At 36.0% G+C, this 18,001-nt stretch overlaps 1 protein-coding gene across 1 annotated transcript; it reads right to left on the bottom strand.

Annotated features, from left to right (window-relative positions):
• Positions 1–3,281: 3,281 nt before the first annotated feature.
• On the bottom strand, positions 3,282–17,509 carry LOC109110459 (malonyl-CoA decarboxylase, mitochondrial-like). The gene is made up of 5 exons (XM_042775461.1): positions 16,883–17,509; positions 8,863–8,975; positions 8,616–8,772; positions 8,176–8,328; positions 3,282–5,328 (listed from the first exon to the last, which is right to left on the bottom strand). The coding sequence occupies exons 1-5, from the start codon at positions 17,429–17,431 to the stop codon at positions 4,783–4,785; spliced, it is 1,518 nt and encodes a 505-aa protein (XP_042631395.1). The 5' UTR covers positions 17,432–17,509; the 3' UTR covers positions 3,282–4,782.
• Between the last annotated feature and the right edge of the window lie 492 nt (positions 17,510–18,001).

The following is an 18,001-nucleotide window of genomic DNA, read 5'->3' as shown; positions in this document are numbered from 1 at the left end:
CCAAGGTAACCTTTTCGGTGAAATCCTCTGCCTCAATGACTTATTGTGTGAATTCAGCGAGGTATTAAACCGCATATTTGCTCATTTCAGCCCATTCTCATACCCATCTTTTCACATGCATTTTTATGAGCGCCCCGCATGCATACAAGCTACTGTGTCTCAATTTTAAAAAATGGTTTGCGAGAAGACCGCAGGTAGCACATCAATATGTGGAAATGAGAATTCCCATATCTTCTGCATGTGGAATCCATAAGAATGGCAATCAAACAGTAAATTGATTAATATGCTGTGGGAAAATTTGCAACAAGGCAATAGAACATTGTTCAGCATGTGCTTTACTTAACTGTAATGACAAGCTCGCAGCCATTAAAAAGGGTGTAAAGTGTCTCCTAATCCATCCTGCCTGTAATTGCGTATTAACAAATGGGCACTAAAATGTTAATGTGCAGTTGGCTAGCAGCTGTGTGTTTGCTGATTAACATGTTGTACTGAATCTTTCAGGTCACTTTGTGATGCACTTTGAGGTCTAGAAGGCCTTATTGTGACTCATGTGCTGCTATTCTGGACAGGCAGATCACCGATGCCTTTTAAAGTGATGCAGTATTAATAACAACTAGCATTATATTGCGTAACTTTTGTTATATAACAGTTAGTTCCAGTCTGGAACAGTGAGCCAAAGGTGTCTATAACAGTCCAACAGCACTGAGACTTTTCACTGTTTGTATCATTAGGCTTGTCTGCATTTGCATGTTTAAGACCGAGTCTGTGTTTTAATGGTGGGTGTTTTTCATTGCCTCTTTATGCGGGTTCCATCCAGGGGCGGACTGGCCATCTGGACATTCTGGAGAAGTCCAGAATTGCCGTCCATCCAACGGCCGTCAGCCCGGCTAATTCATCATCAAAGAAAAAGTGTCAGATAAAGTGACATTGTCAGTCGACAAAAGGGGGTGCTAATGCAATCTATTTTTGCTTATAAGAAACCGAAACAGCTGTATACAGCCCGCAATGTCTTTAAGTACGGCCCGCTGGATCATTTTAGACTCTGTGATTAATTTTAAAATATTTGAAATGTAAGTCACGTAAATATTGCTTTCAGTCTATGATGTTAATACTATCTCCAACTTAATACTACCAGCCGCTCCCTGTATTAATTTCAGTGTAGTAGTATGTGCATTCTAATGTAAACATTCACTAACATTAGCAAATAATAAATGAAAAACTGACCATGAAAACAGCATTTTCCAGTCAAGATGGTAAACAGATGATCTTTTTTCTATGTTCAAGGGCATACTTATATGTTTGGAGTGTTTGGAAATCTGTTATTTAAATTGACATCACACCACTACGAACAAACAACGGGGACGCCAGAGTTGCACTTGCCTCAAATTTCAAAGGTAAAATGCATTGTCAACAAAAGCTTTTTGCCAAATGCATGACAGAAATGTTTGCACTAAACTATGTTCTTAGGGTTTCCGTGGGTCCTTAAAAAGTCTTAAATTGTTTAAATTTAAGGCCATGTAAACTCTAAAATGATATAGAAAGTCTTAGTTATAAGAGGTCTTACATTTGGGGACAGAAAGACAAGAATTGCAATTTAGATTAATATGTACATTAAATTTAAAAAGGCTACGATTTCACTGAATAAACTGCATCTTTCAAAGTCAGGCGCACTGCATTGTATTGCCGTTACCGGGAAAACTTCTAGTTAATATTAATGAAATTAATATAATTTAGTTTACTGCAATAATAGCACATAATAATAGTCCCATAAAAAAACTGCATGACATTCCATGTTAACTTTAATCAGTACAAATATAATAAAATATACTGCTTCTAAACTTATTAATAATGCTTTCTAGTTCACATGAGCTCTATACTGCTGATTTTAAAAGCTTTTAAAGATTTGTTACTTTGAATTAGGGTTACAACTTACTGAAATTATTATTATTATTGTTTGGATACTCATTCTAATAGTCACATTTTCTTCAATAACAGCTTAAAAAAATTGCAATTTATTTATAATCTCTGTGAGTGTGTGTGTATGACAGCATCATGGTCTGAATACCAACAAGTACCTGAGGCTTGTAAAGCTCAAATACAAATGTGTCTTTGATGAGCAATACCTTTAGTCCTCCCGAGAGTCGTCCCATAAGTCCTCAATATTCATCTTTTTCAGGTAGTGCTACTAGCACAGTAAACACATTTATTAGGTCATAATCTCCAACTGAATTCTTGTTCCCTTCAATTTTGAGGCTTAAAACAGTGCTGGGTATTCATTTTACTTGTATAGAAAAGCCTCTTCGTGAATGGCTAAAAAACATCAGGACTTTTTACACTTCATTTCCTGATCCAATATGTTTTTGTGAGATGGTAAAAATGAAAAATATCTTATAACCATGCAAATAATGCTAAAAAGACACATATTTGCAGCTAAACAAGCCTCAGATATGGGCAAAATTAATCAGAAGAGGACAAATGAACTGCGTTAGAACCATTTTGTGAATGCTGTACTAAGTTGCCAAGCAGTTGCCATGGTAACCTCATGTATTTGCCTCATAGTAAAGCACTTGATGTTGTCAAGTATGTCCATCCAGCCTTGGGCCTGTGATTATAGGTGTGTTTTCCTCACTTCCTCCCTCACTGTGGGAGGAGTTTCTCAAGGGCATCCTTTAAACATTGTCTGCTTTGTTCGGTTAGTTTAAGTGAATATCATACATCTATCAATTTATTTGGACTTTATTTCTCTCTTCATTAGTTTCTAGGGCACCCACGGAGGGACGGGGGGAGAGAAGATGTGTGCCTCCTTAGAGAGTACAAATGCAATTTCACAGTCAACTTACACTGAGATACTTTACACAACAATAGAGAAGAAAAAAAGGCAGGAGGCCACTTGAACACTGCACGAGTGCACGTGCAGATGTGAGTCATGGAGGAATAAAATGCTTGCTGGAGAGTGCTTAATCTCGTTAAACACTGCTAGTTAAACCGCCAAGAAACAGATCGGTCCAGATGTGATCTGGCCCAAAGAGACAGCGTACTGTCCTGTGTTAACTTCAAAAAAAAACATTTGAACATTCTCCATTGCCCAAAACGCTGAAATAGTATGTCATGTTCACAATGGAACCAACAGAAAGTATCAGTCTTGAAAGATAGGCAGAATTTAAATTCGTAAAAAAAATATTTTTAGCTGGCACGTTCAAATCCGTGCGCACATTGAGACAAATTTATGCAGAGACTTGAACATACAGACAGCCATTTCACAGTGAAGCAGATCACACTAATGAAGGAATCAAAACATCATTTATTACAGCAGCTTCCACTCAGTCGTGCTGGAACGCTCTCTTACATACACACGCTGAGAAGGCAAAGACATGACAGGGGCTGATAGATTCTTCCCGCTTCATTACCCCCAGTCTTTCAGAGTGTAGCATAAGTCCACATCAAAATCAGCAACCGGCTAATCAAACAAAGGCTCAAGCACTGCTTAAAAGGACTAAGGAAAATAGATTAATTTAGACAATTATCCTTTTCTTGCTTGAAATTAGTGGAGATTTGGCACATCACATCACTTCACCAAGCAGCATGCTGGGTAATAATAATAAACCTGATAAAAGGGAGTTGACTTAAAGATGGAAATTGTCATCATTTGCTCACCCTCATGTCCTTCTAAACTGTATGCTGTTTTATAGATTGTTTTATATGTAATTTATGTAATGTGTTTTATAGTTGAATTGTGTATATTTAATAGTTTTTACATCAGATCCCAAATCACATATCCATGTGTACCCAAAATAATGGTGGGAAAATGCATCTTTCTAGTTCTGTTAGAAGCTGCATGCTAAACAACATACAGTACAATACAAAGAGTATCTTGATTTCTGAACAAATGCTGATTCATGAGCAAATGACTCTTAAAAACTGACTCTTTAAAAAAAATCACTCCAATACAGTCTGAGTTATGGAATTAAGTCAGACAATTCCATCATTAAATAAACTCTGAATATTTCAGAAATACTGAATAAACTTCTGACTCACTTACTGAAGTGCATTTTGTCATTTTCAGTGACGGCTGTCTCAAAATAAAGTTGTATATGTTTACAACATATACAACAGTAATGATCATAGTGTGTCAAGTTCCAAAAATAAATTGGTTTGTATAACTTGTGAACTATAAAGTATTCTTAAGATAGCGTAATATTATAAAAACAAGCTATTTAAGTCATTATTGCTTACAAATCACATATGCAGGTTGGACATCAATAGCATCAAATGTCATTGGTTCTTACATGTAATGACATCAATCCTGAGCCATGTGATTTGCATGAATAATTTGAGAGCAAACAATTATTTACATTTCAATTTATTCTTCACAAAAAGTTGTATGGCTTCACAGAATATAGTGACTAAATCATATGGACTACTTTAATACTTTTGATAATGTTTTATCTAAGACATTATGTTGTCGTTGAGAACTGCTGGATTAAAAAAAAATTAAAAATAAAAACCTAAAGGACGATTCTCTAAAAAAGAAGAAAAAAAGTTATACAGGGTTGGAACAACTTGTGGGTGAGTATGATGGCAATTTAAATTTTTGGGTGAACTATGCTTTTAAAATTGGATTTACTGGATTATTATCTTTCAGAAAGGCAGAGTACAACTGAAATGTGATCCATGATATAAGGCTTATTTAACCCAACCTGTGCTGATCAGAGTTATCAAAAATGATAACACTGAATTTGAGTGCCAACACATTTTGTCCTAATGCAGAAACACAGATTTGAATCAGAGTTTGCTGCTCTTCTGGAATTGTGACACCAGTCCCATCACCTGCTCCGAAGCCTTGATGACTTTATTCTGCAGGTAGGCGGCGCTATTAGGGCTGGTCTCTTGTAAAAAGTAGCGATAATTAACCATTATGCCGCAAGAGTTGGCGATCCCTCGTGGGCTTGTGTCCGCTTGCCAGTTCAGCCTCCACATGGTGGCGCCGTTCTGAAGATGGAAGTTGGCCACGGGGTTTAGGGCGTAGCCCCGCCGTTTCTCTCCGTACAGGTACCAGGCGCAGAGCCGCATTAGGGCAGGTTCCAGAGCACGGATCAGGCGGTCAGAGCGGATCCACTCGCTGGTGCTGATGAGCCTGCGCAGAGCCTCCATGGCTGGGGCACCGGGGGCGGCTCCCGTCACATCCTCCACCTCCCTCCACTCCTGCTCAGACAGGAGCTCTATAGCACGTCCCTCTTTCTTGTGCTGTCCGAGAGCCCCTTGTAGCCATAAGGAGAAGCCTGGGATGGGAGACAGACTGGAGAACTGGGCCATGTGAGGAAATTCACTCTGCACAAAAAGGTAAACACAGACAGTTAACTCTCAAATGCATATCTATACCAACACACACACAAATTATATATATGTCATATATGTTTTACAGTAAAATGAGTATTTATTGTAACAAAATACAGTACAGTAATATATACAGTATAGCTCAAATTGGATCCCAAAATGTGTACTTTAAAATAATAATGGCAAGAAAACAAATCTTTCTGTTGAGTTGTGTATGTGAGCAGCATATTAAAAAAATACAACACAAGGAGTGTCTCGATTCATGGACAAATGACTCTTATGAGTGGATTTTAAGCAAATGATTAGTGTAACATGATTCCTTATAATTTTAATATGCTGATTTGCTTCAAAAAAACATTTCTTATTATTATCAATGTTGAAAACAGTTGTTGCCGAAAATTTTTGTGTAAACCCTGATATTTTTATATAAAATACCATGTCCTCTTTCCTTATGCTTCTTTTTCTCTTTATTTTTTATCCTCCATCCACACTCCATTTGTACTAATTTAAAAACCGTGCTGAACAAGTCCACTGTGTCTCTTTCTCTTCCCCCACAAGGACATAGACACGCTCATTTTCTCTCCCTCTTCTGCCCACATTCAACAAGAAGAAAGCACTGAACAAACCAAATGTGTCAGACTGGCCCCGGAGGAGCAGAGATTTTAAGTCCTCCACATCTCAAGTCCATCACGCTTCCTCTCGCTCTCATTCTTTGCCATGCATCATTCCTTCAGACAGGCAGGAGTGAAGGAAGATTAAGCATGTCCAAGGGTCACTTTTCATTTATCAACTCAATTTTCTGTAAAACATCAGTCAGCAGGTTTAAAGCTACAGAGAGCGAGAATGGAGCGTAAGGACAAGAAGAGAGTGAATGTAAGATCGAAAGCGAGTGCAAAAGAGCCCCATGAGGATTCTGCTGAAAGACAAGCAAACCCTCCTCCCATTCTCCTAAATCACACCGTGACCTTTCTCCACTTCTTTTTATCTGTCTATCATCCATCCATCACGCCAATCGTCCCCTTGTGGCATGGCGAGTCACCTTTACTCTTTCTTCAGCAGAAGTATGATCTTAGACTCTAACAGGTACTTTATACTTTTTTTGTCAAACTACATAAACTTTACACAAATGTTCCCAAGTTTTACAAACAGCTTTAACTTCTCACAGATTTAATCAGTCAACAATAATTACAAAGTTGTTAAACTTGGCATGTAACTCAGCTCATATAAACATGAAACTGCCTATTTATAAGTCTATTTATAACAGTAATAACAATAACCTCAGTAACAATACCTAGAGCAATAATGGTGTTTTGCTGGAAACTATGGTTACCAAATTACATTTTTGTAAGGGTCATATGGATATTTATGGACAGAGATGGAGAGAATTTGTTTCAAAGAAAAACAAGTGAGCTGCATTTGCACACACACTTCAGAAACTAATTCAAATACAAACCCAGAGCATCAACATGCACAATTTACATAAAATAATATCTATCAACTGTCCATTTCCACTCAAATGATGCCTTCAATCTCTCATCTGGGTAAATCAGTTCTCTGAGAACCGCAGCCCTTCACAGAGAGCTCTTTACTAAGGTTAACCTCTATTACACAAACAGCCATCCAGCACTTTGTTTCACCAACATTCCCGCTGAAGCAAAACTCATCTGAATCTCTAAACCTGAGTGCCTCTCATTTCTTTTCCATTTAATTTCGCCTTCATCTACTAAAGAGGCAGGAACTCTGTGACATGCCATGTGTCCCTCCTTCTTTATGTTATTGAGGGTGACAGCTGAAATTGTATTAGCTTTCCTGCTTTTTCTCTCTTCCAGCTAGAGATGTGCTAAACGTGATGCTGTGGGACAAATAAATTAATGGTTAAGTTTTTAGGTTCAATTTCTATTTTGTGTTCAATTAATTAATTTAAGATATTAATTAAATTGCATATTAGTTTTTGTTTACAAAATGCCCAAACCAGGGCCAGCAGGCCAGTGATGACCTTTGATATCACAAGAGAAGGGTTGCAAAAAAAAAGCAAATATATATATATATATATATATGTGTGTGTGTGTGAAGGTGAATAATAACAACATTTAAAAAAATACATTTTTGTTTAATCATTTAAAATGTAAAGCAAAAAAACAATATATGTAAATTTGATTAAAAAATAATTTCAATAAAAAGTTAAATATGTAATTTATTAATTATATAAAATTATAAAATATGTAATATATCGTAATATAAAATACACACACACATATCATATATATATATATATATATATATATATATATATATATATATATATATATATATATATATATATATAAAACTGTAATATTTTGAATATAGTGTTATACAGTCCTACTAGGGCTGGGCGATATGGCCTAAAAAAAAAATCCCAGATTTTTTAACAAAAAATCCGATTTACGATTTAAATTGATTTTTTTTCCCCCTACTTAAAATCAATATTCAGATGACAAAGAAATTGTTCAAAACAAGTTTTAACTTTATTTTGTTTTGATTTTACCTTCTGGGATTTGATCTGGATTCCCCCTTCAGGTTAAATTGCAATCAGAAACAAGCCCATTCTGGCCCATTCTGAACTACGGGAGCCCTGAGTGGAGCGCCGGCGGATGTTAAAAAGAAAACCGATTTTCATTCAAACAAATCGATGTAAACTACACATTCGAGTTAATCGATAAAATCGATTTATCGCCCAGCCCTAAGTCCTACTTGACTGTTTTCCTAGCATTTATTATTTATCCATAGTATGCAATAATTTTTCAAACAGCTGTGATGAACATCACTTTTAATGATTCATTTTCTCATTCATTTGCCGACCTGCAGTTCTCGGACCACCCTCTTAATGAGGTAATTTCCAAGCTCCACCCCCTGCAGTCCAGCCTGAGTGGACGAGATGGAGTAGAAGATGGCCGCATTGATCTTGTTCACATCCTCATCTGTGTCTAGAGTGGAAAACTCTCTTACAATTCCCTGGGAAAATAAGAGGCACACGGTAAATTATTAAACTCATTGGAGGCGCTGGCAGAATCAGGGACCATAATGAACAAATCTGTACATTCTAGACAAAGTGTGCGGTTTTGAAGCATTTTTATTGCCTGTCTTATACCACTAGTGCCTTCTTGCATATTTTTCTGATCCTAACAGGTTTGCACAAGGACGCTCTCTCCCTTCATGAACCCAATAATATGTTTACACTCTATCTGTCCATAAATTATTCTTTGTGATGAATAACAAATGTGATTTTCATTTGCATTTACCTGGATATTATTTGCTATGTCTTCAGTTAAGGCAACGTGCAGCACCACCAGTGGTTCTCCAGGCATGGAGGCGTGGGTGAAGGCGTAGCATCTCCGGTATGGCCCCACTCTGCGTTTGATATCCGTCCAGTTCCGCACAGGATGGACTGCCTCATACCTGTAGGTTTAAACAAGCAGACAAAAAAAAAAGGCTCAACAGGAAAGACAAATAAAAAGGAAATGTTTAAACATATAAGAGAGATCTTACTGGCTGATCTTCTGAAGGATCTCGCATGGGGACTGCCAAGTGATTCTTTCCAGTTGGAGTAACCCAACGGAGAACCATTCTGACAGAAGACTCTTCAGAGTGCTGTTCAGATCCTAACACGCCAAGATATACAAACACAAGAAGAACAGCACTGAAGAATGCAAGAAGTGATCATGCAGTTTCATCACTAGAATACACATATAGCATAGTCCTGTATTTGTTAAAAAAGTTCTGAAAGTTGTCATATTTAGGTTCTGAAAGTTGTTATTATTATTTAAAATGCACAAATTGTGAGACCCTAAACCAGTGTTATTTTGCTATTATGTATATACTATCATAGTTTTGTTATGGTACAGTTTTAGTTTTATTTATTTTCTAGTTAGTAATTTCAGTGCTCCAACTTAGTTGAATTTGTTGCTAAGGCAACAAGTTTTTCATATTTATATTTTATTTGATTATTTATATTAATATTTGATATAATTATTCTTTTTTTATTACAAAAATAATAGTTTTTCATAGTTTTATTTTATGATAATATCCCTAGACTAGCCAAATCAATCAGACTCAAATCAAAAAGATTCATTCACATTTATAACTTGTTATAAATTACATTAAAAGTTAAAGATGGTTATTCAAAGTTCAGTTAAAAAACTGAACTGAACCACCCTGTAGCTACATTCCCAATGCAAAACTTCTTCCTGTCTGCACTCAGACCATTTATGATAACTAAGCTGCAAAAATGGGTCATTCAGAAATCATCCCAGTATTGCGAAGAGGTTATTTACATATAGTCTTAAAAGTAGAGCGGCAAAAGCAGCCTGTTTAATCCTAAGGGTCAAAGAGAGTGTTGCAAATGGTCATGCAAAACTAAATCATGTGCAAAAACCCTTGACTAATATTAAATGGACTTCAGGGAAAAAATAATGCAGCGCAAAAGTGTAGAACACGACCAGTTTAATATTATAATTCATGTGCAATACCCACCGATTTTCAGGAATCGTTCTCAGTACAGCTGCGCTCATAATGGTGCCTAATTATAAAGTGTGCAGCTTCCGTCGAGGGAATTAATATTTCACAGCCACTTTCACAGATCGTGTGAAACCAACTCACAGTTGTTGCCATTTCATCTGTACAGCACGCAATACTTTCAGAGGAGTCTCTCAGCATCTGTTTATTTGCTCTGGTGGTGTTCTCATTAGATCGCCGAGATTTGTGTTAGTGTCCATACGAGGACGCTGAAAGATTTCTGTGGTAAACACAGTTCCATTTCATCAAAGAGCTGTTGCTTCCCACATGACATATGGTTCTGCACTCTCCCTCGAGGGTCAGATTTCTTTCATAATGGTGATGAGCAACACAACATGCATACAAATATCTGGATCTATTCGCGGGGCACTCACACAAAGCGGCTTTTACACTAGCCTGTCCCACAGATGCATGTGCTTAAAAGAATTGTGGGGCTGTCAATCATACGTCCACACCGGCCATCCGTACGTGCTTCGGCTTCATCTATAGGTAGTACATGTAAAATCTGACCTTATTGTAGCACTTTCAGCTGTGCCTGCAAGCAAAAAGATCTCTAAATTACCATTTCTCGGCACGCTTTTCCCTATAAACCCGCTCGCTTAGATCAGCATACATAAATGTGTCACTAAGTGATGCATTTGGATGTAGAAAATAACCAGGGGATGACAAGGTAAAGGTGTCAGAGGCTCCCAATAGCTCAAAACAATCTAACAAAGTTGGGATTGTAGTGCTGCATGAAAACAGAATGGCTGTTCAAGGAAAGCAGGCCATCAGGGACTGAACTGGTAATGCAGTCTATGGCATTTTGCTTTTCTGTCTATCTCAGCTTTACTCCGAGTGCAATCCACAGCCTATGGCCGCCCCAGCAGTCACCGTTCCACTTAACTTTAAACTCATCAAATCCTCTCTGGGCTGGGAAATTACTTCTAAGCATTTATTTGGTGTTCTACCTTAAAATTCAGGGCAGCCTAAACCATTTGAAATTCTTCACCCGAAAGAGTTTTGTATTTGCTTACACGGCTGAATTTACTCTAGGGCCAAGCGTACATAAGTGGAATCCAACTTTGATATGTGCCATTGACTGCAGGCCACAACTTTCAAAAGCACTGCACTGTTTAGACCTTTTTTTATTTTCTTGTGTGCATCAGAGAGGGGAAGATATTTAACTCGCACTAAACTATAAACGTCAAGAGAGATACAGAGATCACAAATGATTAAATCCCACCATAGATCCAGAAAAACATTTGCCACGCTAAAACTTAAAAGGGCAGTGAACATTCGCCCGCCAAAGTACCACAGTCACGGATTAAAAAAAGAATGTATATCGTCGTGTTTAAAACCCCTTTGTGGTCAAAGATCGGCGACGGCCCCAGATTATTGTTGTTTCACTTTAACAGCACGTTAAACATCACACTCTCTTACTTGATCTGGAGAAACTGTGCATCAGTTCAAAGTTTAAAGATTCTAGCTTCGATATCTGACCACTGTTTTGATAAAACATTGTTGCAGTGACAGTAATTTATGTCAAAACAATAAATATGTATGAGTAATTTTTAGAACAGAAATTCACCAAGCATTCATATTCAGTCACGTCAGCAGCGGTTTATTTGTGTTCACATAGATTCAATGAACAGCGTCATATCAGTTGGGGGTTCGGTGCCTTGCTCAAGGGCACTTCAGTCGTGGTATTGCCGGCACGAGACTCGAACCAAAAACCTTAGGGTTAGGAGTCTCGCTAACCACTCGCCACGACTTCCCACTAAGTCTGAAATGAAGCATAAGTAGACTTGTGGCTTTAGCTTCATTATGTTTCTAAAATCATATCCTACATCAACATTTTTTTTATATACATTTAAAAAATATGTTTATAATAATTTTATTTTTGTTTTCATGTTTGAGCTTATATGTCTCTATTATCATAACAGTCTGAGTAATTCTGATTCCTGAACAGAAAACTTTGAAGTGTCAGCTTTGTGAGCATATGTTGATTATGTATCTAGTAAGAAAGACTCATGAGCAGCAACCTTTTAATTTTGGATATGTCATTTGTGTCTCCATGCAGAAAAATGGGGGTTGTTTTTTATATGCATTATTACATTTTTGATTTGCACTTTGTGCAATATATATTTCTTGCGTTTTTAAATTTTGGTTTCATGCTATTTTTTTTTTTTATCCGTGACTACAATACTTTTGCCAGAAAATTGATCCCATAATAAGACTGCAGAATTTGCTCTGCACAAAAGAAGCAAGAATGTCAAGGACGTGTCAATGACTGCACCTGAACAGAACCTGAAAGTGGGCTTTTGACATTCTCTGATTTTACTGACATGAACGAAAAGTGGAGAAAGCTAGTGCAAATGGAAGAAACCTGACATTAAAGCAATTCTCACCTGTTCATACATAAAAATGAAAGCCTGTTTTACACCGTGAGTATTTGAGAAATGTAGCTTTGTAAAATAAACATTAAGAAAAAAAACAAAAAAAAATTAAATTAAAAGTACATCCAAAAAAAAAAAAACTAAAACACCACATAATCAACCCATCCTCTTCTTGTTCTAAACCTGTGTGACTTTCTTTTGTGGAAAAAAAAAATATATTTTGAAAGTGAAACCATTAACCTTCATAGTCTGGAAAGAAAAACACTTTTCTGTGTGTGTATTAATTTTTGGAATTCTTGATCTAGGACTTTGAAAGTTAAACCACTTCATTAATAATTACATATAGCATCAAAAATAAATAAGGTATTTAACTATTACACTATTTATATAATTTTGTTCATAATTATATGCTATATTTATGATATTAATATTTAAATCTCAAATGATTACACTGTTATTCCTTAAATTGGCATGAGATGCAGATTTTAATTTACATTTACACCAATTAAAGGATTAACACAGTGTAAACACTTAAAAATTGTATCACAAATGTATCTTAGCAAAATATGCAAAAAAAAAAAAAAAAAAAATTCACTTTATGTAAAACACAGTGTATTCACTTACAATATTACAAAAAATTATTAAATGTATATAGCTATTGCAAACATTTAACGTTTTCATCTGGATTCCAGCCCAGAATTTTCTGGTTCAAAAGGCTTTGAATACAACTTTTTAAAAATGCTTCAGAGAGCAGATCTACCCTGCTAATATAAACCTCTAATGTAAATCTCAAAACTAATGGACTGAGGAAATGTAAATGTCTTAAGGCACCCAATGTAACTTTCAATCATTAATACTGCATACTGACTATGTCATGTCCGTGAAGTCATCCTAAATTGCTCTGTGAAAACCACTGCTAGCAGCTTGCTGACTGTCCAATACAATGCAGAGGAGTTCGGCAGGGCACCTGTTTGAGTCCAGACAGACTATGTCTGTTTATTGATTATATATCAAGAAATGCACCTGGTCAAAAATTTGAACTGACGTTTCTTTGGGATCTTGATAATTCTGCTCGGGAGAATTTGGGATGTGTGATTAAATTTTACTGCAAAGCTCAGCATCTTAGTTGTTCTCTGTCTTGACTGATTATTGTCATTTTAACTTATTTTGTTCTTCAGCACTCTGGCAGGAGGTGAGCAAAATCAGTTCAGGTGCTAGTTCACAGTTAATGGGTTTCGGATCTAGTTTTCACTCACTCTCTCTGTCTGTCTGTGAAACAGCTGTGGTAGTCACTTATAATACTAACACAAGGTGCACAGTGATAAAAGCGGTTTTCTTTTTTCATATCTTTAAACCAATCTTAAGAAGTTCATGCATCTGTCATCCCTAATTTCCAAATTAGTATTTTTAACATACATCAGGGAGAACACCTATTTGCTCCAAGGTAAATTCAAACAGCTGATAAAAACATCACAATAATCCACACGCAATCCACACGACTCCAGTCCATCAATTAAAATCTTGTGAAGCATAAGGTTTATGGATTAATGGCTGGTATTTTGGCCTGAAGTGACAGTTTAACACAATAATGAATTATTTTCCTACAAACAAACACATCCACTCACACAACAAGCTAATAAATGAACTACAATAATCATGATTAACACTTTTTTATCTGTTGTTTGAACTCTCATTCTGACGGCACCCATTCTATGCAGAGGACCAATTGGTGATGAGCAAGTGATAGAATGCTACATTTTTCCAAATCTAGGGCCCAGCGGGCTGGAGGTGTGCCAGATTGTCTCTCTAAAGCGTTCCTTAGGGATACGCTGTAATGCAATATTATTATGGAGAGAGAAGCAGGGAACGCCACCACTGAGAGCTATGCTAACACTCACTAACAGGTAAAAAGACTTTTAAATGAAGTGCAGAATACACAATGATTATGCGACCAAATTATTTCTTGGCTGAATGTCAGCTTGACACCATTGGTGCTTTCAGAAAGTATTCAGCATTCGCTGATTATTTCCCACTCTGCAAACTCAAATAAAAAATTTCATCCTATTTAAATGCAATTATATTAGGTAATTCTTTATAATGTCTATTCTGCAAAAAGTTAATACTGTTCAGAATAACAAACTACCACAATAATCTTATTATTTCTGCAGTAAATGGAACAAATTAAAAAGAAAATAATATTACTTTTTTTTCCTGAATTTTTTTTATTAATTAATAATAACCAATTTACAAGTTAATAAATGAAAACCATTCACAAAATTAAACATGCACATAATAGTGTAAGCTCGAGGGGCAACAATGAAGCATAATTACATGTATTCTTGCATATGGGTACTGTTTCACATATACTACTAAGAAATAGTAGATAATATGCAGTAAGCAGTACACAAATATTCAATTCTGAAGATATTAAATGTCAACTCACCCTTCACTGAAAACAAAAATGTCAGAGAAACAAATTTCACTCTAGTAAATTTTACAATTAATTACAAAGAAATGGCAAGTAACACCTTAAATAAATGAGAGATTCTGAGGTAGAAAGACCAAAGTAAAACGTTCTCCAATAATATTTTTACAATTTCAAAAAATCAATTTATGTAATACATTACAGTGTATGTAATTCAATTCTCTTTTTTTCCCAATCCACCTGTTCAAGTCTACAATAAATGCTGACTTTCAGTCTCATTACTAAAACAGCAGATCAGATCATCCCTGCTGCCATGAAGACCAAAGAGCTGCCCATGGAACTTTGAGATAATGTTACAATAACAATAAAATAAAAAAAAACCTGGAGTAGGCTATAAAAAGACTGTCAAAAGTTCAAACTTTCCAAGAATCCCTGTGAAGTCCTTTGTAACAAAATGGGGGGAAATCACTGGAGCTGAGATTGGCATGCTTTCAAAATAAGCATCAGGACAAGGTGCTGTGCAAGTGACCCAAAGGCTGTCTACAACACTCTCTTTGACTGAAATGTGGGGGAATCTGCCCAGAGTTCAAAGATTTCTTTGCACTTCATAGAGCAAGAGCAACTGAAGCTCACTTTTGAAAAATACAGATAGTGCCAAAACTGAAGTTTGCTAGGCACCAAGAGACAAAACCAGAAATATTTTGGAAGAATTATTTCTTTTTTGGTCTGGTAAGACCTGCTTGGCCTGAAAATACTCAGGAAAAGAAAAGAAAAGAAAAGAAAAGAAAAGAAAAGAAAAGAAAAGAAAAGAAAAGAAAAGAAAAGAAATTCTTCTGAATATAATTTAAACTTGGTAAATGTGGAAAATTGAGCTGAAAGCATAATCAAATTAGCCAAAATATACAACACAAAAGGATGCAAAAGGATTAAATTTTAAGCGTTAAATGTTGAAAATGACAAGCATTCTAATACTGGAGACTTTTGCAGGCATAAAAATTTATAAAATTCCTAACCTCAAAAGGTATAAACTAAAAGACTTTTTTGATTTCTAAGTAATTCATTAAAAAAAAGTATGTTCTCCAACAGATGAAAAATTATATCAGTCTGACTAAATTTAGAGCTATAAGGCACTGTAGACCTTGTATGTAGTACAACAGACAAGTATCCATGATGTCACGGCTTAAATTAAAATGTCATGCCATAAATTCAAGTGTATATCTGGCACCAAAACATTACAAACTGTGTCACAGCTGAAGCCTGTGACGTTCACTAATGTGGGACAAAGGTCGTTTGGCTCCAAACACAACCAACCATGCGAAATCAGAGACCACCAGGATCTAAAGTAGGGGAAAGGGCACATCACAAGTTCGCATGCCTTGTCATAACCAGCCAGTGTTAGAAATGCAGTATTCACTGAAACCATTGGGAAAGCCAGAAGGTCATGTGGGCCCCTACACAGTGTTTATTACAAAGATAATGCTGATATTTCTACAAATATGTCATGTTTTCAATAATGAGATATTTACTGTACAAAATCATGGAAACATCGAGTTCATCAAGAGTTATAAGGTAATAAGAACATTTATGATAACCTGGGGGCATGTTTTTTTTTTTTTTTTTTTTTTTTTTATATGTTCACTAAAATTTTTATATATATATATATGTGTGTATATATATACACACACATGCACACATTTTTAGTTCTATACGTTTAATGCCACAGAATTCTGCTATGGAATGATAATTATCTTTTTATTTCACTTTTTATTTAAAATTATTTTTATTTCTGCTATGGAATGAATATAACTTTTTATTTCACAATTTTCGGAGAGGGGAAAAAAGCAGAATATATATAAACAGGATTGTTAGATATTTATTTAGAATATTTACTTTTTTCTCAGTTTTCTGATTTTACATTTCGCAGTTCTTTTTTTTTTCCGCCACAAAGTAAAAAATAAAAGGTAATTGCGACGTATCTTACAATTCTGACTTTTCCCATGCAATTGCATTAAAGTTTATATCTCACAATTTAGAATTGTAATTTTATATATATTTTTAATATCTATATTTTATATAGATATGTTCATGAAGGACAAAAAAATGCACCTTTTTTTCTTGGAATCACCCCCAAAACTATTACATTTGATATCTGCATATCATAAAGGGTAACAATAAAATGATGTGTATTTACCCTCATATGTGGGCTGTCAGTAATTTTTGAGGACGCTAACTCGATGAGATCTGCCCTGAGGTCCACCAGGAACTTCACCCCGCCCTGAACCCTGCTGATGTGCGTGAGCAGCTGTCGGTACCGGGGTGTTAAACTGTACCGTAACCTGTCCTCCACCTGCAAGATGGTGGCCACATCCCGCCCCTGAGTGTCCAGCAACTTCGCAGCCAGATCCGAACTCCATCTGTGATCTACCCCGAAATCATAAGACAACTTCTCGAGAAACTCCAGTTTTTGCTCTTTCTCTAAACTCTTGTAGAAGTGCATGAACTCCAGACTGTTGGATTCAGGTGGAGGTGGAGATTTGTCTCTCATCTCATAACTGGGAAATGGGGCCACTGTCTTTCTCAGGATCTCCTCCATGCTGTTGTGCCATGCGATGGAAGTACATGGATACATGTTTCTGAACTCCCACACTCTGAGTCCCTGTTGGACCGTTTTTAACACTGCTCTGTGTCGATAAGACTTTAGCAAAGATCGCGCGGCTGTACATAAGTGGAAAGGCGTCATTGCGCGCCTGACAAAAACGAACCAAAATAAACCTTGTATATAATGTTGCACTTCACATCCACTTCCGGGGTCTCTTAAAGGAACCGCGCACAGAATGTCAAATGCATGACACCACAGTACACAGCGTGATTTACTCACAAACACTGAAACATGTTCAGAAATATGAAGTAAGCTTTTAAAGTCGTTATAAAAATTAATACATTAATGTTTTGGTATTTTTAAACGGCTGGGAGGGTAGGTGCCTTAGTAAAAATATTTTAGTAAAAGAGAAAATGTGTACAATAAAAAAAAGTATGTATGTACAGTATGTATGTATGTATGCGTGTATAAATAAATAAGTTCATTCTATGCAATCTGTCAATGTATGCAATAAATGTGAAGTCATAAAACTGCATGTATTATACAACTGGATATTTTACATTAGGTTTCTCTTCTGGAAATGTATGCAAATTAATTGATATTTAATTACATTATCCCATTTGCATATTTAAACATTTCAGAAAACTTGTAATACAAAACAGTTTTCTTATTGTACTGTGATTAAACAACTGGTGAATATGGTGATATCTT

Source organism: Cyprinus carpio, chromosome A18, assembly GCF_018340385.1.
Source record: "Cyprinus carpio isolate SPL01 chromosome A18, ASM1834038v1, whole genome shotgun sequence".
Classification (NCBI taxonomy): Eukaryota; Metazoa; Chordata; class Actinopteri; order Cypriniformes; family Cyprinidae; genus Cyprinus; species Cyprinus carpio.
Note: the sequence above shows the minus strand (reverse complement) of the source record. Positions and strands in the feature narration are given on the sequence as shown.